The sequence below is a fragment of the Setaria viridis genome, chromosome 1 (genome assembly GCF_005286985.2).
Source record: "Setaria viridis chromosome 1, Setaria_viridis_v4.0, whole genome shotgun sequence".
NCBI classification, from domain to species: domain Eukaryota; kingdom Viridiplantae; phylum Streptophyta; class Magnoliopsida; order Poales; family Poaceae; genus Setaria; species Setaria viridis.
The window spans coordinates 38,534,179-38,559,681 of NC_048263.2; the positions used below are offsets into that span (position 1 = coordinate 38,534,179).

Consider the following 25,503-nt stretch of genomic DNA (forward strand, 5'->3'; position numbering starts at 1 on the left):
CACCTTGAGCTACGTGTGCATATATGTTCATTTTTCATCTTCCTTTTGTGTTGTTGCTCAATTTGTGGGGGTGATGCACTGTGCAATACTAGTATTATAAACCTCCTCCATCCTATTTTCTCCCATTTCCTCCATGCCTGCATTGACTTCCTCCCAGTTACTTAGTTCGGATGACTAGGTAGATTGAACTACGCTGATAAACTTGTAGATCGAAACTTAGTTTGACCCTAAATTTCACTACGGACTTATAGCCCTTTAAAAGTTAGAGAGAACGGCAATTGCTGCTGGAGTTGCTCTTGGCTAAAAATTAGCCAACCCACAAACTAAAAGTTTAGTTCATTATCCCAAAAAACAGCTAATGGAGACTATGGATGCTAAAAGAGCAAAGTACCATCCCACCAAAAGAATGAGCAGCGCGGGAATGCATCGTAGTAGGCTCACCGATGGTAGGATGAGCTTTAATCAATACATTTGGCTAAAAATTAGCTCTTGATCTAAACATGATATGACTAGTTTTAGCCACCTAAAATTTAGACAGAGCCAAACTTTAATTTTATTTCATCCGGACAGACCTTTAATACTCACTTTCTTAAAATAATCTGCTTTATTTCATACTGTTTCATAAACCTGGGCCAGCCCGGCCCAATGGTATTCTTCGAACCCAAAAACACAGCCCGGCACCGACCCGAAAATTTGTACCAAGAGCAGAGCCCATGCTACTGGCGTCAGCGTGAAGCATGAAACGGACGGTGCAATAAAGTTGCCGGGAACTGCAACCAGCCAGGCGAGTGAGCATATGCTACGTGCTAGCACCACCTCACTTTACAAAACCAAACCCGTGTCCGGACGCTGAGCTCCCCCGCCCCCCTCCGGCCCTCCCCCTCTCCCACCGTCCTCCTCCCCCTCTCCCATCGCCCACCGGATCCGAGACCCCACGCGAAAAACCCGGGCCGGGAAAAATCGCGAGCAAAGAGGACGCCCGGAAGGGAAAACACAAGCTCGGGCTCGAGACGAAACCCTAACCCTAACTCCGCCGCGCCCCCCCTCCCCCGACGACCCCGCCGCCGCCGGGGGCTCCGGCGGCCATGCGCCCCTTCCTGGACGAGGCGGTATGAGCGGGGAAATGGCCCGCGCCGAGGTCTCGCCCGAGGGGGCGGCCCCTGGCTTCGGGGCCGACCTGTACGCCCAGGCAACCAAGGCTCTGGCCCTGCGGACGCCGTTCGAGGGCGAGGAGGCGGCGTCCAGGGTTCCCACGCTGCCCGCGCGGCTCGTGAGCTGGGCGGGGCCGGGTGACGCGCGGAAGAAGCACAAGAAGATTCAGCTCCCACCGCCGGACGATGCTGCTGTCGAGCCTCCACCGCCGGCAGCTGCAAAGGTTGGCTTGTGGGAGCAGTTTGAGGCGTATTTCCGTCCAGTGACATTGGCTGATGTCGAAATGTTAAAACCAAAGCTCCCATTCGGGTACAGCAAGCTCGACTCATGTATGCTAATACCATTTCTGGGCACTGGTGAGGAATTGATGAACCAAGGCGAGACGTATGACGTGGCTGTCTTTGAAACAAGCTCGTATTTGGGTGTGGGCGGTGCAGAGGTGGTCAGTAACAGAGAGCGTGGTGACCAAAGTGGTCATCTCCTTAGCCAGAAAGAGAAGAGGGATCAAAATGTGGATCCAGACATACATGATGTGGTTGTGCAACAGATGGTCAGTGACAAAGACATTAGTAGGCGAAGCAGGGTCTCCATACAACCGGGAGGACGGCCATTTGAAGTGGATCAAGCTGTGAGCAATGGCATTGTGTCAGCACAATGTGCTGAAGAGGAAGGGAGTTCACTTAATTGGTTGTTAGGAGCAACAGGCCGATTTGTCCTCACTTCGGAGCGACCCAACAAGAAGAGAAAGCTTTTGGGTGTGGCTGCTGGGTTAGAACAGCTTGTTCTGCTTCCACGCTTGGGAGCTGAGAAGTCTTCAACCTGTGATGTTTGTTGTCTTGGAGAGAGTTCCATGGACTCCAATAGGATAGTTAACTGCAGCAACTGCAAGGTATCGGTGCACCAGAAGTGCTATGGTTTGCGTGTTGTGCCTGATGGGCAATGGTTGTGTGCTTGGTGTACATATTTGGAGTCGAATAAAGATTCTGGCAGCACCCAGCCTACGCCTTGTGTTTTATGTCCAAAGGAGAAAGGGGCTCTTAAACCTGTCAAAGTGGAGCCTACTCAATCTGCAGATGTTAGCCACCTAAAATTTGCGCACTTGTTTTGTAGTCTCTGGGCGCCAGAGGTTTTTGTGGAGGACATGGAATCAATGGAACCTGTAACTAATCTCGATAATGTCCAAGAGAATCGGATGAAGTTGACATGCAGTATTTGCAAGATCAAGCATGGTGCATGTGTCCGATGTAGTCATGGTATGTATTTGCACCCATGTCTCTGACTCTCCTTAAAAAGCTCGTGAATAATTGACATATGTCATTCCTATGTTTATGTGCTATTGTTATTTAGGAAAATGTACTCTATTGCAATTTAGGAAACATAAAATTTCTGTAGACACATTAGTTTACTTCAGCCCTGGTATTAGGCTCTGGATATTTTTGGTGCTTATCAACAGTATTTCTTCAATCATGATTTCAAATTTGACTTACCAATCACATGATACCTAACAACTTGAGCCTGCTAACTGCTAAGCTTTTTTGATTAAAAATCATGCAATCCATTCTGGCATGCTGCACAGACAAGGGGCAATTTCTCAAAATTAGGTTTGTTATGCTGTGTGGATCACGGCATTCTGCCATCAATACCAGGCGTCCAGGCAATAGCACAAAAATGGTTGCTGAAATAGGTTTTCTGTATAGCTGCTTCTATATACTTCCTCCGTCGCAAATTGTAGGTAGTTTTGGTATTTCTAGGTTCATAGGTTTTGCTATGCACCTAGATATGTATTATATCTAGATACATAACAAAAGTTATGAATCTAAATATGCTAAAACGACCTACAATTTGGGACGGAGGGAGTAGAAGCTGTCGCATGGGACATCTTCTGAATTGCTGGCCTTGAAAACTATTCTTTGATATTTGCTAGGGGCATGTGATGTGAGATGATTAGTTGATTGCTTGTTCTCTTTCTCATGTGACGGAACTAATTAAAGGAAGTTCCATATATGTAAACCCTATGCAAGTTTGATATAATTGAATTTTGTTTTGGAAGGTAAAACTGGCACACACCAATGAACTCTTGACAGTAGTAACATGATAAATTTGAATTATGGGCTATATTTGGGGTGAATCTATGATATGCCTTTCTCAACCAGCAAGTTTTTATCACCCACATGACATATCTTATATTTGAGTTTCGGCACACCTTCACATGCATCAGTTTACTACGCTTTATTCATCCTCCCAAGAATAGCACAATAATTGATATTGTGTTACCAGCCGTTCATTTCAAATCTCAGTCAACTACTATAGAATCTATATTTGCATGTATATACTTCAATAGATATGGTAGAATCTGCTGGTATTTTGTTTTATGTTGATTGTCTCTGTTTCATGAATCATGACTATCTGGAACACACTACATGAAAATGCTTGCTTCTATGTTGCTTATGTAGCTGCTAATTGCTATAGTGGTGTTTGTCCTTCTATGATTATCTAATTGAGCAAATTGGTTATACCCTTTAGTCAGCTGAGTAGACCACACAGTATTCTTAGTATTTAAAAGTTTTCTGATGAAAACAGAAGAGTTATGATGTTATGTTTGTGCTGAGTATTTTATTTCCCTGCTAAATACTGTGCTCCATTGCTCTCTGAGGAAATGCCTCCTACATGGCATTTGTTGTCAGAAAACTAGTTCATGGAGCATGCTGTTAGTATCTAGCTGGCCAACTTAATTATTTGTGTGCTCTTCCAATGCTCTATCCTGGATCTTCAAACAAATAGTTTTCAACCTGATAGCACAAATTTTTGTATTAAGCATTCCTTAACCTGAGAAAGAAGCTCTATTGGATATTTGGCACAAGCCATTTTCCGAAGAGCTACTGAAGATGGAATAACCAGTGGGTTATATCTCAGCAGTATATATTTTAGGACGGAAGCATGTCCAGTTTCAAGCTCTTTCACAATCTTCCCCTGGTTCATCTTCTTAATACTAGCACTCAATACCTTTTACTAAGTTTCGTTTTCTTACAGGAACATGCCGGGCAGCTTTTCATCCTATATGCGCAAGAGAGTCAAAGCATCAAATGGAGATATGGGGGAAATCTAGGCACTCTAATGTTAGACCTTTTGTTCTGATGGTTGCCATTAACCTTAGTGACGTAACTGTGGCTCACTTCTCTTGTTTCTTGCTTCCTTTTGCAGGTTGAATTGAGAGCATTTTGCTCAAAGCATTCTTCAGTTGGATACACCAGCTCAGTAGAGAACAGTAACCATGCTTCTGAACAGAGTCCTACAGAATCTGGCCCAAATAATACGAATCTCATCACTGGAAAAATTCCAAAACTAAGATTCACACGCAAAAACAAGGACAAATTCATGAATTGTGAAACCAGTGCCTCTAGCTCTGGTAACCTGATCAGAGTCGAGACCACAGAGCAAGATGCTTTGGCTAATACAGTTAGAAATGCAAATGCTCAACCAATTCGAAGCCGGGAAACAGGTACTGGGCATCCCTCTGTTGGTGGGGATCGTATGAGAAGTCCTGGTGATATTGCTGTAGTGCTTAGAAAGGTAACTGTTACTGACGTAATGCCGAGTTAGAGCACATGAATTTACTTCCTAACCATTGCGAAACAAAAACATTAATCCCCACACTGGTTTTGCAGCTAATTGACAGTGGAAAGGTTAGTGTTGGTGATATAGCATCGGAAGTGGGTATTTCTTCGGAATCCTTGGAAGCTGCTCTCGTGGTACTTCAGATACCTTATATATTTGCTATCTTAACTTATTTATTACAAGCTATTTTGCTAATTTTCTGATTGCCAGGGTGAAACTACCACCTTTTCCCATGGTTTGATGCTAAAAATTATCAATTGGCTTCAAAATTCTGTACATATGCATGCTGTTCAAGGAAATGCTTGCAAAAGGAACTCAGTGGTGCTGCAAGATGACAATTCAGATGGGTTTGATACCACAGATACCATTGATATGAAAATTTCATCCGTCCCAGATGATGACAAAGATGTATTTGTTGACGTGTCAGATTCCGCTGTAACTGAGCCCACGCTGAGAAGAACTAAAAGCAACAGTAAGATTCTGGAAGAAGATAACGCAACATGTGCAACTGGTGTGACCATTTTACAAAATGGAAACAAGAATATGGTTAAAGATGGGGCTGATCTTGAGTGTTCCCCTGCTAAAGAATTTGCAAAAGAATCTACTCGAGAGTTCTCCCCAATTGGCAGCAAGGGTGTTTCGAAGGAAGAGAAGGGAAAATTGGTAAGAAATATGACTTATGAGCATTATGTAAAACTTTGTTTCTTGCCTCTGAACTGGTTTTGAGCATGAAGTTTCTCTGCACGGGTGACATTTTCCTTATTTTTTTGTCGTACATGGAGATTAGTTAGACTTGTCTGGTAGAGATTTTCAAGGGGGAAGACATATTTCTTTTGTTGCCCCCATTAGGATTACTATAAATTCTACTAGCCAGGTACCTTAAATGGCATTAGAATGACCAGTGTATTGCAATGGAAAGCTTCAGCCGCTTGTGATGGAAGGGGCCCCCCTTCGCCTACTTACCCAAACCACCCACCCCAACCACTCACTCTGAAAGGTGTCATATTTCTCTCTCTCTGAAAGGTGTTATATTTCTTTCCATGGCAAATAGTTGAGCTGACCATATAATGAACCGATGCCTACAAGGGCTCTTCACCATTAGCATGTCTCCCAATTTTCTGAAAGTTGTGGCCTCCAATTTACCTTGTCTGCGGAGGGGTGCTGTGTTGTCATTGTTTTATGGTCTAGTGAAGTAATCTTTCATCATGGATGCAATTTGATTCACATCCTTGTGACAGATACTGAACAACACATCTGGAAATAACGAATTTGGTACTTCCATGGAGATACCAAATGAAAATCGAGGTAAAATCTTTTGTGAACTATTACTTATGATTTTTTGTTCCATTGATTTATCAACAATCTCTAGGTTTCTTTTGGGCTATCCTGCTTTCTCTAGGTTTTGGGTTTTCTTATTTGGAATAACAAATAAAACAAATGGATCACTGCACAGTGATTTTAATAGCAAAAAAGACTACCTTAGACCTGTTCATTCAAAAAGGAAATATCAAGCAACCTTTGTAGATTGTGTTGTCCTTAAGGGGTTAACCAACACCCCTGGTGCATGCACACACCTCTGTGCACGTTTGAGTGTCGATTCTGAACTACAGGATGTATAGTAGCGACTGGTTGAAAAGGTTACAATATAATCTAGCTGTCAACAATTTTTGGCTGTGCTGAAATACAAGCGCTCTGTGGCAACTCATTTCTCTTTCCTGTTGAGGAGGAATCTTGTTCTGTGGCTAACAATATTTCATGATGTAAGATAGAGTTGCATGCAAGTTTCTCCTTGTGAACTGTAGCGTGCCTTATTTGTTGGGTTAACTCACCTCAAGGTTTAGAGCCATGGAATTACTGAACTTGTAATCTTTCAGTTGAAGCCAAATTAAATACCGAATAAAAAATAGGAGAAATTGAAGACATTACATTTGCTCACGGTGTTTTACTTGGTTGACCAATCCACTTAGCTACTTAAGGGCCTTATGAATTGTTGATTTTGATCATGCTGCTTCAGCAGCCTCTCTACTTGCCCATTGCTGTGTTTTGAATATTAAGATAGCTCTGATATTGTAGGTATAATGACCATCGTTTCATTGCCCCTATATCTTTCATGATTTTGTTCTTTTCTGTGGGCTCCCTCAAATGATCAAATACACAAGCGATTGGTGTAATTGAAGTATCAGTACATTACTGATCAAACTTTGTTCTGCAAACTAGAATGAAGTCCCCAAAGCATTACCTCAAGTGATTAAAGCAATTGTGTATTAAACTTACCTCAAACTTACTAATCAAAGGTAGTTTCATTGCTGTGCATGTGCTGCTGCTTGCCTGGTAGTGTACTGCCGTTCAGGTGTAAGGCCCATAACAGATATATAACTTTCCACATTGTGATTAATCTTTAGGAATTATTCTTCAACTCTTTTATGAACCTGGATCACATTGTTCTAACTCCTGGTCTTGTGAAGCGGAAGTCATGTGCATTATGTTCAATATTTGTTCTTACATACTATTCTTCATTCATTTTCTGGTAGTTATTTACACAGTTTTGTGGGTCTTAATATATTTTTGAGCAGGTGTATTACTTGGAAGGAAAAATGATAATTTAACTGAGGCTGGACTTGGCTCAGGCTTGAAGGAAGGAGTATCTTCACCTGATCATTGTTTTTCTCAGGGTGATCATGCTAGAGATGGTGAAAATTCAATTGAAAACGGCTTTCGCACCCCTCGTCACTGTGATTCAAATTGCTCCCATGGACAGCCTTTTTTCAAGTAAGCTACGTGCACAAGTATAACTGATCAAATACTGCTGTTGTTTTCATCAATTTGCTTCAATTTTTGTTTTTGAACCTAAAAGGCACTGCTGGAATCAGTTGTTCACCCCTCTCTTGCTGTATGCAGCTTTGATGATTCACATTCTTATATTCATCCTTTCATTAAGAAAAAGATATCTCATCACTGGGACATTACTTTCAATCAGAATAAGGAAGCTCTGAATCATCATGGTAAGTTCTTATCAGTTTCTCTAAGCTAATTTCTTGGTAGCATTTTTCAATTTTTGCATGTTAATGTTGCAAACAGTATTTTTTTGCATGTCAAGCTTTAACTGATCTTACCTTTTATGTCCAATGTTAGTAGAAGAACCTTCGTGTCCTTCTCATGAGAAAATACCTGTTGATTCCTCGGAAGAACATGAGGATGCAACAGATACAGCTGCATCAGATCAAGTTTTGAAAGCAAGTTCCTTGGAAATTCTTGAGCATGCACCTGATGATGAAGTAGAAGGAGAGATAGTATACCTACAAGCTAGGCTGCTTGACAATGCTGTTGTTCTGAAGCACAGATACGGTAAGAATATTTGTCATTGTTTTCTGTTTTCTGCATCCTGTGTGCTTCAGTATACATGTATAAAGAATGATAAATCTCTTGACTTCTTCATTGATCTTATTCCAAGCTTCTCTCACGTCAATACTGTGCATGAAACTGTACCATAAATGAAGTGGTTGATTCCTCAGTTTCTTCAATACTTTGTATTAAACTCTCCATGAATGCAGTTGTAGTTTCATTAGTTTCCTGAAATTGCTTTCTACTTTTTTGCAGAAAAGCTGATAGCAAAGGTTGTACAGAATATTTCTCGCGAGCTGGATGCTTTCAGTAGAAGAAAATGGGACCTTATTTTTGTGAATCAGTTTCTTCGTGATGTTAGAGAAGCTAAGAAACGTGGGAGAAAAGAAAAGAGACATAAGGAAGCCCAAGCTGTACTAGCTGCAGCAGCTGCTGCTGCTGCATCCTCTTCACGGAATTCAACCATGAGAAAAGATGCAAAGGAAGATGCGGCACCTGCTAATCAAGAGGTTTTTATTGTTTTTGGTTGGTCAATTGAGAAATTAGTATGTGCTGCTATGGATCTCACCTTGTTCTTGCGTGTAGAGTTCTCCAAAACTTGTTGCTGGATCTTCAAGAGTTGGGCAACGGACAAAGGATTCATCAAAGTCATCCAACAGCAAACTACCACCAGATAACAAATTTGGCAGTTTTCATATGCCAATCTCCTCAAATGAAAATGCACTCCACTGTGATGTTTGCATGCGAACTGAGACTCTGTTGAACCGAATATTTATCTGTTCCAGATGCAAGGTGATTTGGATTTTGTTTGAATTCTCATGTATTTTACTATATTCCATTATTAAGTCGGACTTTTTAGCAGGCTGCTGTGCACATAGATTGCTACAGAAATCTGGAGAATTCTATTGGCCCCTGGAAATGTGAACTTTGTGAAGATCAAGATATTTCTTTAGAAACCCCAACCACTAGTGATAAATTAGATTGTAATGGCAAAAAATCACCCTTTGCACGGTGTGGTATGTGTCATGGCACATCAGGTGCTTTTAGAAAGACTGCTGATGGGCAGTGGGTTCATGCTTTCTGTGCTGAGGTAATTATAGATGATAACCTCCTTTTATTTGAATGCCTTTCCTGTTTTGAGTCCTATACCTTTTCAAATATTTTCAGTGGTTGTTGGACACCAAGTATGTAAGGGGACAAGAAAATCCTGTAGAAGGAATGGTACGCAACTCTATCCACGATTGTGGTTTTCTTCTAGTTTTGATTTATTAGTTGCAACAGTTTTTGCTGTTCACTTGAGAAATTATATTTGATTCCGAGTATTGTTGTAACATGTCATTTTGTACCATCTCAATTTTTGACTGTTGAATGCTTCTATCAGGAAAGCCTTGTAGAGGGAAAAGATACTTGTTGTCTGTGCCTTCGCAAAGTTGGCATGTGCCTAAGGGTACACATCATACATCTGCTTATCTAATCTAGACGGAGAAAACCAAAACACTGAGAATCTTGCTAATTTTTGTCTCTTCCAATATGCAGTGTAGTAGTGGGGACTGCCACATTACTTTTCATCCTACTTGTGCTAGAAACTCTGGTTTCTACATGAACACAAAAGGGTTTGGTACTACATCACAGCACAAAGCATACTGTGGCAAACACAGTGCACAGCAGAAAGAGGTAAATCTGAGTATTTTTTAGTAATATATCTCTTGATCTGTATGATGCTTGTTTTTTGCTCCTGGCATGGACCAGAAGGTGCATCGTAATGTACATGCTAGTCTTATGTTGGTATAAATGTGTAATGACTTATCTATCTCTTACCATCTTTCTGGATGTTTTCACGCAGGAGGATGCACAGCGATACGGACTTGAGGAGCTCAGGAGCATGAAACGGATGAGGGTTAGTATTTCTGATTTACTTTATATTGTTTTCCTGTGTTTAGTAACTTAGCATTTGCTCAATTACTAAAAAATATAATGGAAATGTTACTGTGGAATGTTTTGGATACTCCAAGTCCATGTGTTTGCATCTATATTTTGCTGATTTCTGCTTTATTTAAATTACTAAACAACATGGTCATTCCTCTCCTCCAACTGTTTATACTGTTTAATATTAGCTCCAAACAAGGGCTTTGTTATGCTGTGTTTGAAGTATCAATCCGCTGGTGATACAAGAGCTCATGAATCATGGTCAGTTATGTGGAGATCAGTCTGGCCAGGGTTCGGGGGTTTTCTTGGCTGGTTTGGCTGGGGTTTCTTCTCAGTGCATATCTGTGGGGCGGTCTTCTACCCACCAGTCCAGTTTTTATGTGGAGATCAGTCTGAAACAAATAAATTATCCTTAGCTACTTTGTAAAACTACGTGGTTTGGTTGTATCTTGTTGAATTAACTACATACATTTTTGGCTACATTATACCTCAGCAGTTGTTACCCGTACACATAGGATTATTTCCCCTTACAAAACCTCCAGGAATTGATGCACTCCTGTGACATGCAGTTCTCTGTTTTATTTGTTCAGTCATTCTCAAGCACCGAGTTAAGATGCATAAGGATCCTTTTAGATTCTGTCCTCCCATGATTTCCAAGGAGCCAAACTCATGGGAGGCTTGGCATTTGTATGCCTTATGCGGAAAAGATTTCACACATATACCAGCGCTTTTCTTGGAGATGCTTTTAATGTGTCCTGATCAGAAGTTGCAACATGTTGCTGAACTTTAAGGAACGTGTAAAAGTTTTTGTGCATTGGCTAGCTAGTTTGTGCAGAGTGGTTCATGTCTCCAGTTTGTTGTTTTCTTGCCAATTGCCATCATGATTTACTACTGTTTATTTGTTGACTCCCATTACTGTACTCCCAAATAACTGTGGATCGTCCATTTGATTAGATCAGATTGAATAAGGTGACCGATTATAGGAGATAATAGGTCACCCATAATTATTTTTTAGAAAATAGGATAAATTGGCAAATTTAGATCTATAATTGGAATTTGGAAATAATCTTATAGGTGCATCCAAATGTTAACCTTTTTTTACATGTGTGCTGTAACATGGTGCAAATAAACGAAATGTGACATGCACATTAGATTTTGGAATGCAAATAAAGAAACATGCCTACGAGATTAGGTTTAATTGGAACAAGAAACGTATTCTAATGTGACAAAAGGTGCTATCCCACGATTTGAGAAGCGGCTTGAGAAGGAATTTGTAAAGATCACTGATAAAAACTGAAAGCGTGATAACACACACAATGAATTCGTTGATTTGCCAGGTCCAGCATATGTAGCAGTACAGGTTGGATGGTTGCCTGATCTAAACTGAAAGCGTGATAACATACACAATGAATTCGTTGATTTGCCAGGTCCAGCATATGTAGCAGTACAGGTTGGATGGTTGCCTAATCAACCGGATTACATAACGAATTAGTTACTAGAGAAGATAGGAATGAATCTTCTTCTGTTGGACTGCAGCTGCTACGTACCCCAGTTGCTGCCCTGGTGCTGTTGCTGGACATGGCACAGTCATGTGTGCCGTGATGCACAACAGCTGACGGGAATGCGTGGTACAGTAGACATTGTAGCGCTAGCCAGGCAACGAAATGTCATGGACATGAACAAAATTGTAATATGGTGAAGATTAATAAACCAATCAGCTCAAGCCAACCTGAGCTCTGAACTCGGAACAAACCAACAGCATACCGGCGAGCCTGACTAAATCACGCAAAGGAGCAGAGCATGTTAGTCGTCCAATCGCTGGAGCCCTTGGAGGAAGAAGCCGAGTTGCTCAGTGGTGGCCGACACTTTGTGGCGTTGGATGTGCGTGTATAGACAGAAACCGGGATAGTCCGTTATTACCCTTTAGCTAATTGTTTTATGCGGCGTTGGATGTGCGTGTATAGATGGAAACAGGGAAACTCCGTTATTTCCGTTTTTAACTTTAGCTAATTGTTTTAACTCTTCTAAAACTCAAGGGCTCAGATTTATTTGACCCATTAGCTCCTAGTAGGTAATCAGAGTTCGTAACATGACCTTGTTTGTTACTTATTACTTATTTTAGTTGTAAATTGATATAAATGAACTCTATTACCAAATGGGCAGCCAAAGGGGTTATACGTACAAGGTAGCATTTACACAAAGCCCCCTGCACTAGCTGGAGAACACAGCACAGAATATAATCAAACAATATTTTTATGAATAATAGATCCAGGAGCAGGATCAATCCTGTTGTCATCATACTCAACTTCATTTCTATTTTTCTATCCGCATTATTTATTCATATCGATACACTTTGCAACTTGTGGGACATCTATGTTACGTGTCATTACTCACTACTTGAAGTTTTGTTTTTCAGAGGATGCCCCCTTTTATTTTAGTTCTTATGAGTACACATATCATTCTTTTGCAGGTTGAATTGGAAAAATTGCGCCTCTTATGTGAGAGGGTAATTAAGAGAGAGAAGGTGAAGGTATGTATACCTGGAAATTTTACTACTTATGTGGTGCTGAAAGTTGAGCTATATGAGTATATGACAGTCATGCTTGAATTAGAAATGCTCCATGGGACCATGGGACATAGTGTATTCACCTTTTCCCCCACTGATTTATTTTACTCCAACTGTTGCAACCTTCTCCATGTATGGTGGTTTGATATATATCATATATTTAATTCATGTTAAGACCAGAAGAATGGAATAACTGTTGCAACCACCCTTTGAATAATTAGAGTTGCTTAGGCTAATAGTGGAAGTTAAGGAGTAAGGGCATGGCATGGATGGAGGTTTGGGACACTTCTTGGCCTTGGACGGAGGGAAGTAGTTAAGCCTGGTAATGGTCTGAGAACTGGACCATAATTACCCCAGACCATTCTAATAATGTTTGTTGGTCACCACCAGACCGCCCCACTCTGTCATCTGACAAGGCCAGACTAAACTGAACTGCGCACATTTTTTCAACCAAATCAAACCACCTATCTTCACAAACCACAGTTCCAAACCAAATCAAGAAGCGCGTGGCTGCTGCAGCTTCCGCCTGCAGCTGCAATTGACAGCCAGAAGCGAGCAGGCTGAATGTCCACCCATCCCTGTACTGCTATTTCAACACATACTAGTTCATGTCTATGGTGCACGGCAAATTTTAATGAAGTTACCAAAATAACAATTCCATGCTTGTCTGAATTACAATACAGACTAAACATTTTAATAAAATTACAAAATCCCTACAAGAATATTCATAATATTCTAAAAGAAGAGGAAAAATAACATCAATCTCATCCACAACGACTAGCAGATGCTCTGATTTTTTAACAATTCGTTGTCAGGTGATGATGTGCTTCCACTCTGTGGATTGGTGCTCATATGATGATCTCAAGAGGAAAAAAAAACATTCAGAATTTGTCCGTAGTTATTGTCATCAGAGGGGGGGGGGGGTCAGATCACCTGTAGCTATCGTCGTCGGATGGGCTGCCGCCGCTCCCGCTCCTGCCGGCGCCACTTGTGGCGGGACCTCCGGTCCTTGCGTGCCTTCAGCACGGACAACGATGAGGACACACCCTCCTTCCGGCGGCTGCTGTGCTCGCGGTGGCGCCGGCGGCGGTCGCTCCCCGAGGTGGAGGAGGATGAGTCCGAGGAGGAGCCCGTGTTGTCGGTGTAGGACGAGGAGGAGGAGGCTGCCGGGGACCACAGCCGGGGAGATGGGGCAACGATGAGCCCCTGGGCGGCGGCGCAATGGGACTGAGCAATGACCCCGTGTCTCAACTCTCACTGGACCAAGCTGAACCAATTTACTGTGAAACAAAAACCAAACCTAACCAGCCTACTAAACAACTCAGCCCATTTACCACCGAACCTAGTCAGCCCAGGTAGCAAAACCAGACCAGTTAAACCGGGCTCAGCCCGAACCATTACCAGGCTTAGAAGTAGTAGTATCCTCCACGGTCACCCGATTTAGTTTCATATCAAATCCAGCTGCTGACAGCCTAACAGGCTGACACCTCTACAAGTTTGTTTCGGCATCTAGTTGCTGACATCTTAGATCTTTGTGAGGTTTGCAATATCCCTTTTTTAGATATAGGGCCTTAGTCCCTGCCTTTTCTGAAAACTGGGGTTAGCCAGTTCCACGGGATCGAGCTTAAGCAGCTACACCAATACAGCTCCACAAGTTTGCAATATCTGATTCATGTGCCTTCCTCTTTTGTTATGATGCAGTCTTTGTTCAAAATAAACGTAACTGTTTACTGGGTCAGTTTTTGACTTGTACATACTTCATTAATAGCTATATACAGTAAATCCAGACAGGTTTTGATTCCTGTCTTGTGTTGTTTCCTGTGCTCAGTGATTCAGATTCTGGAACTAGAACTATTGATAACTGATAATCTGAACTTACTGGTTGAACTGGGATTTCAAATTGGAGTTTTGGCTTATGAACATTAATTGGATGTTCCAGTTAACATGTTTCCATCTGCATCATAGCCTAATACTCTGCTGTGTATTAATGTCAGAGAGAGACGGTTTTGTGTGACCATGACATACTTGCCAAAACAAAGGACACTGTTATTTTCTCCTACCTTGCATGCGGAGCGAGTTCAGAATCTGCCACTACTTCAGTTAATAACAGATCATACAGTGGAACAGCTCAAAGATCTGATGATGTCACAGTAGATAGTACTCTTTCTAGGAAGAAAACCATAAGGTTTTCTCTGAATAGCAGAGATGCTGAGAGAAATACAGCTGATAGCTCGAGGACATTGATATCATTCAAACGCAAGTTGAGTGAGAGGGGACTGCATGCTGGTAAGCAACTTCCACAGAGACCAGCTATTACCTCACAGAAACTAGATGATGGAGAAAAGAAGACAAATGATAAGAAGGTTTGTGCCCTTTTACTCCTCTTTTCTGGTTTTATTTTTTTCCCGCACCATTCTAATTTGTGGAGCACATAACTATGCAACAGATAGAAATGTTTCAAAAGGAGCTTGTTATGACATCTGATCAAGCTTCTACACAGAATCAGCGCCTTCCTAAGGGTTATGTTTATGTTCCTCGAGATTCTCTATCTAAAGAGAGGCCATGGAATAGAAATACACAGCCCCATACTCCACAAGAGCCCGGTGGATAGGATTAGTTGTGATCAAGCGGGTTCATTTCTCTCAAGGAAGGCCATAAAAAGTTTTGCAACCTGAGGACATTGATATCTTTGCAACAGAAAACCACCAGCAGCAAGCAGGGCTGGCCAGTGCTATTGCCACATGGGTTACAGGCAAGCAGTGATCCTTTTGGACCCAAGTTGCACAATGGTGCGGACTGAATTATTTTGTGACTGTACGGTGTGGCACCACAACAAGAAGGCTGCCCCCCACCCCCCCCCCCCCCACCCCCCACTGGTAACTCGGATGATCAGCAATGTGTGAATTGACCTGCCTGGGCTAAACCAAAGAGAGCCTGCCAACTGTATATATGGGTTTTCATTTCCGAGCACAGATTTTGTAAAATTGCCGTGTACATACTTTCCCTTGAATGCTAGTTTAGTTATGCAGGAGAAGAAAAGAAGTTCTCAATCCTTTTAGGTTGGATAAGGTAAGGAAATTACATTAGTCCTTAAGCTTGGTTTAGGACAAAATGCAGTGGTGTTGACCCACAACATTGGACAGAGAAGCGTTTACTTGATTGATGTTAGCTGTAGGGATGGTGAAAGTGGCCAAAATCAAGGCGCTCTGTTCTGCTGTCCGCCAACTAGGTGGTGGTAAATGATATCGTACAGGCTTATGCATTATGGTTTAACTATTTGGTAGCTGGTGGCTTTCCGAGAGCCTTTTGTTAACTGTTTTTTAGATGTCAAGATAGCAGCAATGGGGAAATTAACCTGTAAGTTCTTAGGTTGAGTTTGGTATGATAGTTGATTTTCTTCTTAAACTTATATATGGGATCCTGGTATATTTTATCTGAGACCGGCGTTTTTCTGCTTGCCGTCCAGATTGTAACCTTGGTTAAAGCATATTTAATCACCTGTTCAGATTGCAATTGTTCATAATTTTCAATTGTTTTCTCGAAAACTGGAACGCTTGTGCTTTGCACGTATTTTCAATTGCTCATTGTAAAAGGGACCCATGGCGTCATGCTTTATTTTTTTACGAATTCTGCTGTGACGATTGTTGTAAATGGTTGCTTGAGGGATGCTATGGTGCTGCCAAGATAGCAACCTACTACAAATACAACAATGTTTGCCCTACTCTGCGTGCATGGTTAATTGTGCTTGTTTAGGGTATTTTTGTGCGTCGTGTCCAACAAATTCTTGATAGGCAATGCGCTTCACGTCAGGCAATTGGTTCATGTTATTCGCATTTATGCTTATTTTTGCTTGCATCAGTTTGATCGGATGAAATCTCACGCTGCTGGCCCGGACCTGAGTACATCTATATATACGCAAAGCTGAAGCTAAATGCATCACATTTTCTTGGGTAGAATTGTTCAGCTTGTAACAACTAGCAACACGCGTTCAACATGAAATGCTTGGAGCGTTTCGTCCTTGGAGCAGCAGCCTATACCTTGGGCCAAGTTCCTGACGGGTGATCTCGTCATGACATCAGCCCAGTGTACCTGCACGAGGAATTGGAAAGTCAAGCAGCAGAAAGAAGAAGACCACGATGGAGTCCAGGACAGCAAATGCGCGCCACCGTAGCCGAAGGACCACCAAGGGGAACGCCCCATCACGTAACAGTTTCCGTTTTCCGGGTGTACGAAAGGTGGAAGGCGAGTGCTGGATCCAGTCCAGCCACGTACCCCCTGCTAGGAACAAGAAGAAATATCAGCGGAACCTTCGGAGCACAGATCAGGTGAGGTCGGTGGCCGTGCGACCCGACCCCGATTTGTCGTGCGGCCGAAAGCAGCCACCGCTACAGCGCGTGGAGGAAAAGAAAAGGCCACACACAGCACAGCAGGCAGGTACACCGGCTGCGTACGGCGACGCAGCCAAAGCACCGGCCTGAGGGCCTTTCCCGCGCAGATTCGATCGTCAGGTCACTCCCCGGCCCGGCCTCACCGCCACTGTTGCTTGCCCGTCGCGCTGTCCATCCTCACCAAAGTATCTGGAGGCTTTCTTTTCCCAGACGCGACGGCGACCTTTTCTTTTCTAGAAGAAGATCTGGCAGGGGATTTCGGGGGCACTGCCGCCCGGCTCCTGGGGGCCTCAGGGAGTGGTCAAAAAGGCTCGGAGCACAAGCCGAGGCCAGTTTGTCCCCGGTGTCCTTCGGCCCTTGTTGCCGATCGGCATCGATCTCATCCCACGACCCTGGCTGGGACCGAAGAACAGTGGCCGCCACCAATAGTGGGGACTGGCTGGAGTGGAGGAGGATGAGCAGCTTTTTGGAAGGAATATTTGTTCGATACGATGGCCGCTGCGGATGGTGGTGGCTCTCGCTCGGCCTGGCCCGGTCGCCGTCGTCCTTCGTCCTCGTCGCGTATGGGTCCGTCGCCCTCGCCGCAAAAGCGAGTCGGATAGCCCCGCAGATTCGGTGGCCCGCGTGTCGCTGGCTGCCGCCTCCGTCGTCCGGCCGGCGGCCTACCTCCATCACCGATCCGATCGACGCACACAATTATTTCTCAGGTGCAAGAGCAAGAGCAACAGCATCGCCGCTGTTGGAACAGGCAGGCGCCGCCTCCTCCCGACGACGATTCGGACACCACGCCACGACAATGGTGTGCGTTGTGCTTGTGCCCCAATCGTACAGGCCCAGGGTACGCACGGCTCGGTTTCCGGTCTCTCGGGCGTGACCTGGAGATGACGCCATGGCGCGCCGAGGGAGGGACATGTCCCGTCGCAGGCGCGGTCGTTTGCGAGCGTGTTGTGTCGAGGTTGAGTCGTTGCCGGGACGAATGGGACGGGAGCCGTGCGCCCTCGGGAAGGAGGGAGAGATGCCGGCCGGGCCAGTACCTTTCTTTCGCTTGCAAGCTAGCTAACCGGTAGGCGTGCGCGTAGATGCTCCACGCGCTCGCTCGAGATTTTCTCGACCAGTTGATGATGAAGAATGGACGCGACGTGACATGAGTCCCTGTCCTGCCGCTTTCTGCTTGAGTTTTAACTCCGTCTCTGCATGGAGTTAACCGCTGAAACCGCTTTCATTACTTCATCATCATTTGAGGGCTGCCAACTTTAATCACGCGTGCTTTTCATTTTTTATCTACTGGAAGGCGGTAATAGGCTACTAGCCGTGCGGTTTCTCGTAGGCCTGTAGTAGTGGACTAGCGGTGAAAAGACGAGGTAGCTAGAGCCGTAGAGGGAGGAAAATGACCCGGCGATATCGTCACCTGACTGGCTGACTGGTGACTGCAAAAGCTCTCGCGCAGTTCGTACTGATACGATACGCGAAGTTGATTGCAGGCCTTTGCCACTCGAGGCTTTACTTTTATCAGTTACGTGGTGATCGAACGAGCCAAGCAAGTACGAAAGCAGGCGTACGTGCCATTCCGTTCACAACTAACTGACCCAAAAGTTACCTTACGTTACGCGCTCGATCGTTCCTTACAGAGGAAGGATATCTTATTTGTATATTCACTAGCTTAATGGTCTAGACACCTACTAAAGTAAACTCTCGAAATCACCCGCAAACAGAGACTTCTCTGTAGAATACAACTTGCGTGTCGCGCGTGTCTACCCACCCCGCGCGCGCGCGCACCATCCATTCCATTCCGCCTGCCCATGCCGCGCGTGGCGCCGGGCCTCGGCTGGTTGCGGAGAACACCCGATCGAACACCCCGAATCGGCCAAAACCCACTAGGAGGCAGCCGACGTACGGCGCGTGCGCCAAGCTTAGCGCTCAGTCAACCGGCGGACACAGGAGAGGAGAGCCCCCCGATCCGCTTGTCCGTACGTCTCGGCTCGGCACCAAGGACCACCACTTCCAGTGGACTACTGGTCCTTGGCTAAGCTAGCAGCCGGCGCAAGAAAAAAAACGAGAAAAGAGCGAGCGCGTGCGCGTGGCTCCGGCGGCAAGTCCATCAAGGAAGCGAAGCGCGCGCACTAGCCACATACCACAAACCCGGCGCAGCGGCGCTCGCTGTCACGGGCTCCCCCTCGGCCTCGTCCGGGGGCCGCCGGCTCAGGGAACGCGACCGCGACGGCCACGGACGCACGCGTCCATCGTGCCCGGAGCGCGTCGCCCTTGCCTGCCTTATCTCCTCGTACAGGCAACACGGATGGGGCGTACGGGTCCCCCGGTTCGCGATGGTGCGGTGCGGGTTCGCGATGCGCTGCGCTGGGGCGCGTGGAATCACGCAAACGCGCGACCACTTGGCCCGGCCGGGGAGGATTATGCCGCCGGAGGTGCGGGTGCGGCTGCCTTGCCTCAAAAAAGGGTTCGGTGCGTGTGTGGTGTGCGTCGTGGGGTTTGGCTGTTCAGGGTACAAAGGCCGGTTTTTTAGGGGTTTTTTTTTTGCCTTTTCTGAGGGGCTGATAGGTTGTGTATGCGTATGAGAAAAGTGCAGTGAACGGAAAAGGGATACGTGACTGGAATCGTGTAGATTGCATTTGAGATGTCTGAGGGGCATGGGTTCTAGCTCGGTGGCTCATCTTCATCCATATCCTGGGAAAATGGTGGTAGGAGGGGATGGATTGACCTTGACATGATATCCGTATATATAGTGCGCAGAAAGTAAACATGTTTTATTCAGCTGAAAATAGTGCATTTCTTAGTTGAATGTCACAAACGACTTTATCAAGAGGATTTTTACAATGATTATAGGATTGCAAAATTACCTTTTCTACTCATTAGCTACATTTGCTAGCCTAAGTTTACGTTTTCTAACATTCACATACTACAAAAGTTCAAAGTTATTTTTCTAGTGCCCAGGTTATTACCTTTTTTATATTCATAAGTTACATTCTACAACTACAAAGTTACTTTTATGTGCATTCATCGACTACAAAGTTATTTTTCCTAATACTCAAATATTTTTATTTTAGAAAAATTTGCATAAGGTAAATAAGTTATTTTAAAAAAATATAGTGGGACCAAATTTTCTATTTTAGAAAAGTTTATGGGACTAAACGGAGAGCACGCTTGGTTTGGATTTAATATTATCAATTTTACCTATGAAGTAAATGCATGTATCTGACCTTGCATAGCCAGAAACAAGGTGGTATCATTACGAGGAAATCCATGGGCAATGTAGCGGTTTACAGCAGGGAGACATGGTAAGATATATTATCAATCTCAATGCATTCGCCATCATTGAAAGTTTATACAAAGGTCATGTCCTAATTTCCAAGGTATTGTTTAGAACTACGTGCACCTACTAGAAAAGCAAGGGATAGAAAACTAGGACATCATCCTGCGATCACCACGATGTAGTCTGAACAAGAAAAAAAATGCACCAATCCAAAATGGCAATCTACTCATGATGGCATGATGTCGTCGTCCATATGAGAAGGACAAGCATTAGCTAGGCGGCACCTGTTCCTTTCTTCAAACCTTAGCTAAGTTACGTATCGCATTCAAAGTAGAAGAAAGAGTGCGAGCTGAGAGAGAAATTATATGGCTCATCTCTCTCTCGTTTTATGATCTCTTAAGGTGTGTTTGGATGGATGGATGAGAAGGGACGGTCCTAGTTTTACATGTGTTTTGATTAGATAGACGGTGGAACAAGGATGGCATCAATGTGGAATATTCATAAAAAAAAAGTCTGTCCCTCAGAAAACCTCGGACCGATCCATCCCTCTTGGATGGCGTCTCGCTCCCGTCTTCTCCTCGTGCCATACCGTCTTCTCTTCCTCACGCCATACCGTCTCCTCCTCACGCCCCTCCTGCCCTAGCCCCGACACCGACGGCGGGCCCCGGCCATGGCGGCGGCGGCCGGCCCCGATGGCGAGGAGGAGCCGAGGCGGCCTCGTGGCGTGATCATGGGAGCTCCACCCGCTGGCCAGGGGAGCTTCGCCTGTCGGAGTGGGAGGCGGTCGGCTCGGGGGCGGCACCATTGGGGGGAGGGAGCGGGCGGCGGTCGTGGAGGGAGGAGGAGGCCGGCGGGGTGAGCGGGCGCCTGGAGGTGGGGGTCGGCCTCGGGGCGCGGCCATGGGAGCTCCGCTCGCTGGCCAGGGGAGCTTCGCCGGTCGGAGTGAAAGGCGGCCAACTCGGGGGGCGGTGCCGGCGGGGGGAGGGAGGGGGCAGCGCCGGGGGGTTGGAGGGAGGCCGGCGGGGTGAGCCGCCTGGAGGTGGGGGTCGGGGGTGGGGAAGAAGAAGATTGGGAGAGGATGAAGATAAGGTGGATGACAGATGGGGCCCGCAGCTGACATTTGGGCCGTGCTACTAACGGGATGCAAACGCCATCAATAATGAACCGTCCCAACCAAACAATGAATTGAGACGTCCTCGTCACTCTGACCAAACACTAGGTGGGATCATCTCATCCTTCAAAAAGAGGGATGATCCTATCCCGCCCCCACTACCTCCATCCAAACACACCTTATACAGCCTAAGCAGCCAATGGAAAAACAAGAAACAAATACACACTGATGTGGCCCTAACCGATCAATTCAACCTGACCCCCGCGCGCGCCCGTGTCGTGTGGAGCTGATCAGGATGATGATGTTTCGTTCTCTCGTGACAACTCCTCTTCGTGCTCGGCACATCACTATACACATCTTAACCCCCCGAGAGAGATGGATCATCACGCAAACATCTCGAGAAAAGTTGAAAGTACTTGCGTCGATCACTGTTGCGGTTTTCATCGACCGAAAATATCTTCTGATCATCAGCGCTGATCCGTGATAACCTCAGACCTCGCAAATGTACATGTAGTGAGGTACATACAGTACATTGTTATCAGTACGCAGATCGTAAGAAGCAACTAGAAGTGGGCACCAACCCCGAAAAATGAAGCGAATCCAGGAGATTACTCCAACTTAGCCGCAGCAACCAACAAACGGATTAGGCTAGGCTTGTTTGTTCGTATCCTGGGCTCCTGCCTCGCTAGCTAGCGACCGACCCACCACCATCCTCTCATCCACACCGTCCCCACCACTCGCTCAATCTCTCTCCTGCCATCGTGGGGGCAGCACCAGCAGTCATCGATCGCAGCAGTCAACTGAAGCGGCCGGCGAGCTTGCCAGAGGGCAGCGGCAGCACATCATCCCCCACTTGCCGGGATCTCGGCTCCACCACAAGCCACTGCCCACTGGATCCGCCCGTGGCCCAGGGATGGGAAGACGAGACCGGAGACGACCACAGGAGGGCCACAGGAGGACCCCGGCCCTGCACGGCGCGCACCACCGCGCCGGCGCTTCTCCTCCTCTTCCTCGACCGGCCCCTCCACAGTCCACCACAGACACCCACCACCCGTCTGTCCGTAGTTCCGTAGGTAGCCCGCCTGCTCCCATCATACTTCATACTTCCTCCAGTCCTCACAGCCACGGCGTCGACACCACCACAACCGACGCGCGCGCACGACAGGCCAGGGCCGGACGCGATCGCACGGTGCCCGCCCCCGACGCTGACACGACAACCGGTGACCCCTCCCCGTCAGTTCACTGCTAGCTAGCGGGTCGAGTCGAGGCCGTAGTGCGTTCTGTCTCACACCCGGTGCCGAGGCTGAGGCTGCAACTGGCCGAGGCTCTCTAGCTGCCTTTCCGTAACAAAGGACGTACGTGCACTCGCACCCCCACTAGCCCCCCTCTCGAGCTCCCAGTCCTATAAAATCCGTCGCGAGGTGCCACGAAACACCTCGCACCCACCACACCGAGCTAGGGATTAAAAACTTGGCCTTTAGCGCTCTACTGGGTACGAACGCCGTACTTGCACCGGTTGCCCGCGTCGTGGTGCGAGAAGCCAGGAGAAGCGAGGCGCCGCGGCACACAGAGACGGCGGCCGGCGTGTCGTTGCGAGGAGGAGGCAAGGAGGAGCTGATCAGCCATGCAGGGGGAGGAGAAGAGGGGGAAGGTGAAGAAGGGGTGGCTGGCGGTGCGCGTCGGCGCCGAGGGCGACGAGGGCGGCTTCCAGCGGTTCGTCATCCCCATCGCCTACCTCTACCACCCGCTCTTCCGGCGCCTGCTCGAGGCCGCGCGCGACGCCTACGGCTACGACTACTCGGCGGGGCCGCTGCGCCTGCCGTGCTCCGTTGACGAGTTCCTCCGCCTGCGCGCGCTCGTCGACCGCGAGACGCAGGCCGCGCCCTCCTCGTCGTCGCACCGCGTGCACGCCGGCGGACACGGCCACTACTCCCTGTCCCCGTGCACCCGCGCCAAGGTCAGCTCCTGAGATGCCTGTGCCTGGTTGCCTGGTCGACTCGAGTTCTGCTGCTTGGCTTCCATTCATGCCGTGCGCGCGCGCGCGGCGACCGCGAGGAGTCCATGTCCATCGATCGAGCCGGAGGTGTAGAGAGAGAGGGGGGAGAGGCAGTAGTTGTAGATTAGTCTGGGGGGTGCTTCCTCTTTGATTTCGAGTGTTGGCTTTGGCCTTCTCCTTTTGCGTCTGATTTTGCAGATGCGCATGTACTATACAGATACATCGATGTATAATTACTAGCTGAAGTGACACTCCATACAGATACAGATCTTCACGGCTTGACAGAAACACCTCCATTTGTTTCTCAATCCTCGCTTCAAATCCCAGCTAATTTGTTACCCAAATGAATTCCAATTCGGTGGACCTGATGATCAGTAGTGCAAACTACAAGAACCCATCGAGAAACAGCGCGGAAACATCGATCATGAGGGGAATCAGGAATCAGGAATTCAGGCCCATCGTTCTCAAATTGGGGGGGGGGGGGGGGGGGGGGGGGGGGGGCATGCCATTCTGCGCCTCCAGATATCTTCTCCCTTTACCCCTTCCGTCCATTCCCAACGTGTTGCGCTTGCGCAGCTGAACCATGCTAATCATGAGTTCATGACCTGTCCGATTTGGCTCTCCTGACTTGTCGGGTCAATCTTAATCCTCCTAGTGTCCTCGTGGAGCTTTCGGTTGGGACTTCCTCTCCTCTGGTCGAATCATGTCGTGTCGTCTCGTCCAGAGCTGAGTCAGAGGTCGACGAGGCCAGACTCCAGCGGAGGAGACGCCAGACAACGCGCATCTCGCCGGGGCCTATTCAGTTGTAGGAGGACGACGCCTTTCTGCCTGCACGAATTGACACTTTAATCCCTACCACTTCGTGTTTAACGTGGAGTAATAGCCTAATAGGCCATGGATCCTTGATAATTAGGCCACGCGTTGGCCGTAGCAGGCAAATGGCATATCGACAGTTCGACCCTTATGCATCCTGACGGCATCGTCTGTTCAAGTGCGATCGATAAAACAGTTATCGATCTTCTGATCCCAGCTGGCCAACTCTGTGGACACTTGAAAATTTTCAATGATCACAAGTAAGTCAACATCTAGATGTCACTATGTTTGCAGGTTGGTACTTTTCAATAGTGCTGCAAAAAGCTGAAACGAACTCAAGTCTTTAGCTTTGTTCAGCTACTCTTATAAGTGATCCCACTGTCAACTTGTACATGCCCGTACCAATCGACTCGCACTGATATATGTTAAACAACAAGCATCCCATCCGTACGTACGCGTAGTTGAGCTCCCTTTTCTCTGGATTATTAAACAATAAACAATGATCGGATGAGATTTACTAGCCCAAGAATCACCCAAAGTGCAGAGCTCACTCGCTGCCCCCCAATCTTCTAACCCCAGCTTTCAACTCCAACAGGAGTCAAAGAGCTCGAACCCGGCTCGCCCGTTGCGTCGCCATGATGTTTTTAAGCTTTTGTTCGAGCTTTTGCTTTTGCCAAAGAGACGATAACGGCCGCATTTTTGAAGCCACTAGATTTCAGTGGTTTCTATCCCCAAGATGGAGGTCCATACTGATCTTTCACTGCCGTGCCGACTGGACAAAGCGACGCAGAGTAAAGTCATCGGCAGAGGTGAGGTGACACCACGAGCTGCTTGTTTAGTTGCCGCTGCTGCCCGAGTGGAGATCGGAATTTGGGACCCCCGGACCGGCGTAGCCAGATGCCATTGGACGGGGAGTCTTGATCCGGAAAACGAATTTCTCCTAGTACCACTCGCATTTCTTAACGAAATCTTTATGAATTTTTAGTGCTGATGAAGTGCAGTTGGCGCTGAGGATGCTAGTAGCTTGATATTGATAAGAACCATGTTAAGATGTGGAGTGGGCCATATAGTAGCAAAATATGCATTATAAAGAGGCCTATTTTTTAGAAAAAGTTTTTTTATGGTGAAATGCCCTAGCCGGGGCCAGATGTGTCATGGTTCATACATGTTATGATATGGGACTTGCGAGCTATATATATTCTCATTGAAGTTTTGTGGTTTTTAAGGGTTTAGATTTTGTCGGAACTTCCTTCAATCCTTCAACTTAGAGAGAGAAACTTAGAGAGAGAGAGGAGAAAAGCCGGCACAATAGTGGAGATGGCTAGT

At 46.3% G+C, this 25,503-nt stretch overlaps 2 protein-coding genes across 6 annotated transcripts; both read left to right on the top strand.

The window, feature by feature from the left end:
* The first annotated feature begins 873 nt into the window (after positions 1 to 873).
* On the top strand, positions 874 to 16,146 carry LOC117839496 (uncharacterized). 5 transcript variants are annotated; one of them, XM_034719838.2, is made up of 19 exons: positions 876 to 2,405; positions 4,183 to 4,268; positions 4,354 to 4,722; positions 4,818 to 4,901; positions 4,978 to 5,430; positions 6,006 to 6,072; positions 7,341 to 7,536; positions 7,666 to 7,769; positions 7,900 to 8,112; positions 8,365 to 8,618; positions 8,695 to 8,901; positions 8,969 to 9,199; positions 9,277 to 9,330; positions 9,491 to 9,556; positions 9,646 to 9,783; positions 9,953 to 10,006; positions 12,506 to 12,565; positions 14,596 to 14,964; positions 15,048 to 16,146. In XM_034719838.2, the coding sequence occupies exons 1-19, from the start codon at positions 1,112 to 1,114 to the stop codon at positions 15,210 to 15,212; spliced, it is 4,464 nt and encodes a 1,487-aa protein (XP_034575729.1). In that variant the 5' UTR covers positions 876 to 1,111; the 3' UTR covers positions 15,213 to 16,146. The 5 variants fall into 5 exon arrangements, with proteins under 5 accessions (XP_034575751.1, XP_034575729.1, XP_034575745.1 ...); XM_034719854.2 differs by having other exon boundaries at positions 7,903 to 8,112; XM_034719845.2 differs by having other exon boundaries at positions 877 to 2,405; positions 8,972 to 9,199.
* A 6,599-nt stretch (positions 16,147 to 22,745) lies between these two features.
* On the top strand, positions 22,746 to 23,630 carry LOC117841968 (auxin-responsive protein SAUR32). Its single transcript, XM_034722300.2, has one exon. It carries the CDS (start codon positions 22,993 to 22,995, stop codon positions 23,335 to 23,337), a length of 345 nt encoding a protein of 114 aa, XP_034578191.1. The 5' UTR covers positions 22,746 to 22,992; the 3' UTR covers positions 23,338 to 23,630.
* Positions 23,631 to 25,503: the final 1,873 nt, after the last annotated feature.

Excerpts from the sequence above, each read along its gene's own strand:
- LOC117839496 (XM_034719838.2), top strand. The coding sequence starts at position 1,112 with ATGAGCGGGGAAATGGCCCGCGCCGAGGTCTCGCCCGAGGGGGCGGCC. Across the intron at positions 4,902-4,977 it reads CCTTGGAAGCTGCTCTCGTG|GGTGAAACTACCACCTTTTC; the intron begins GTACTTCAGATA and ends TCTGATTGCCAG. Across the intron at positions 8,619-8,694 it reads CGGCACCTGCTAATCAAGAG|AGTTCTCCAAAACTTGTTGC; the intron begins GTTTTTATTGTT and ends TCTTGCGTGTAG.
- LOC117841968 (XM_034722300.2), top strand. The coding sequence starts at position 22,993 with ATGCAGGGGGAGGAGAAGAGGGGGAAGGTGAAGAAGGGGTGGCTGGCG.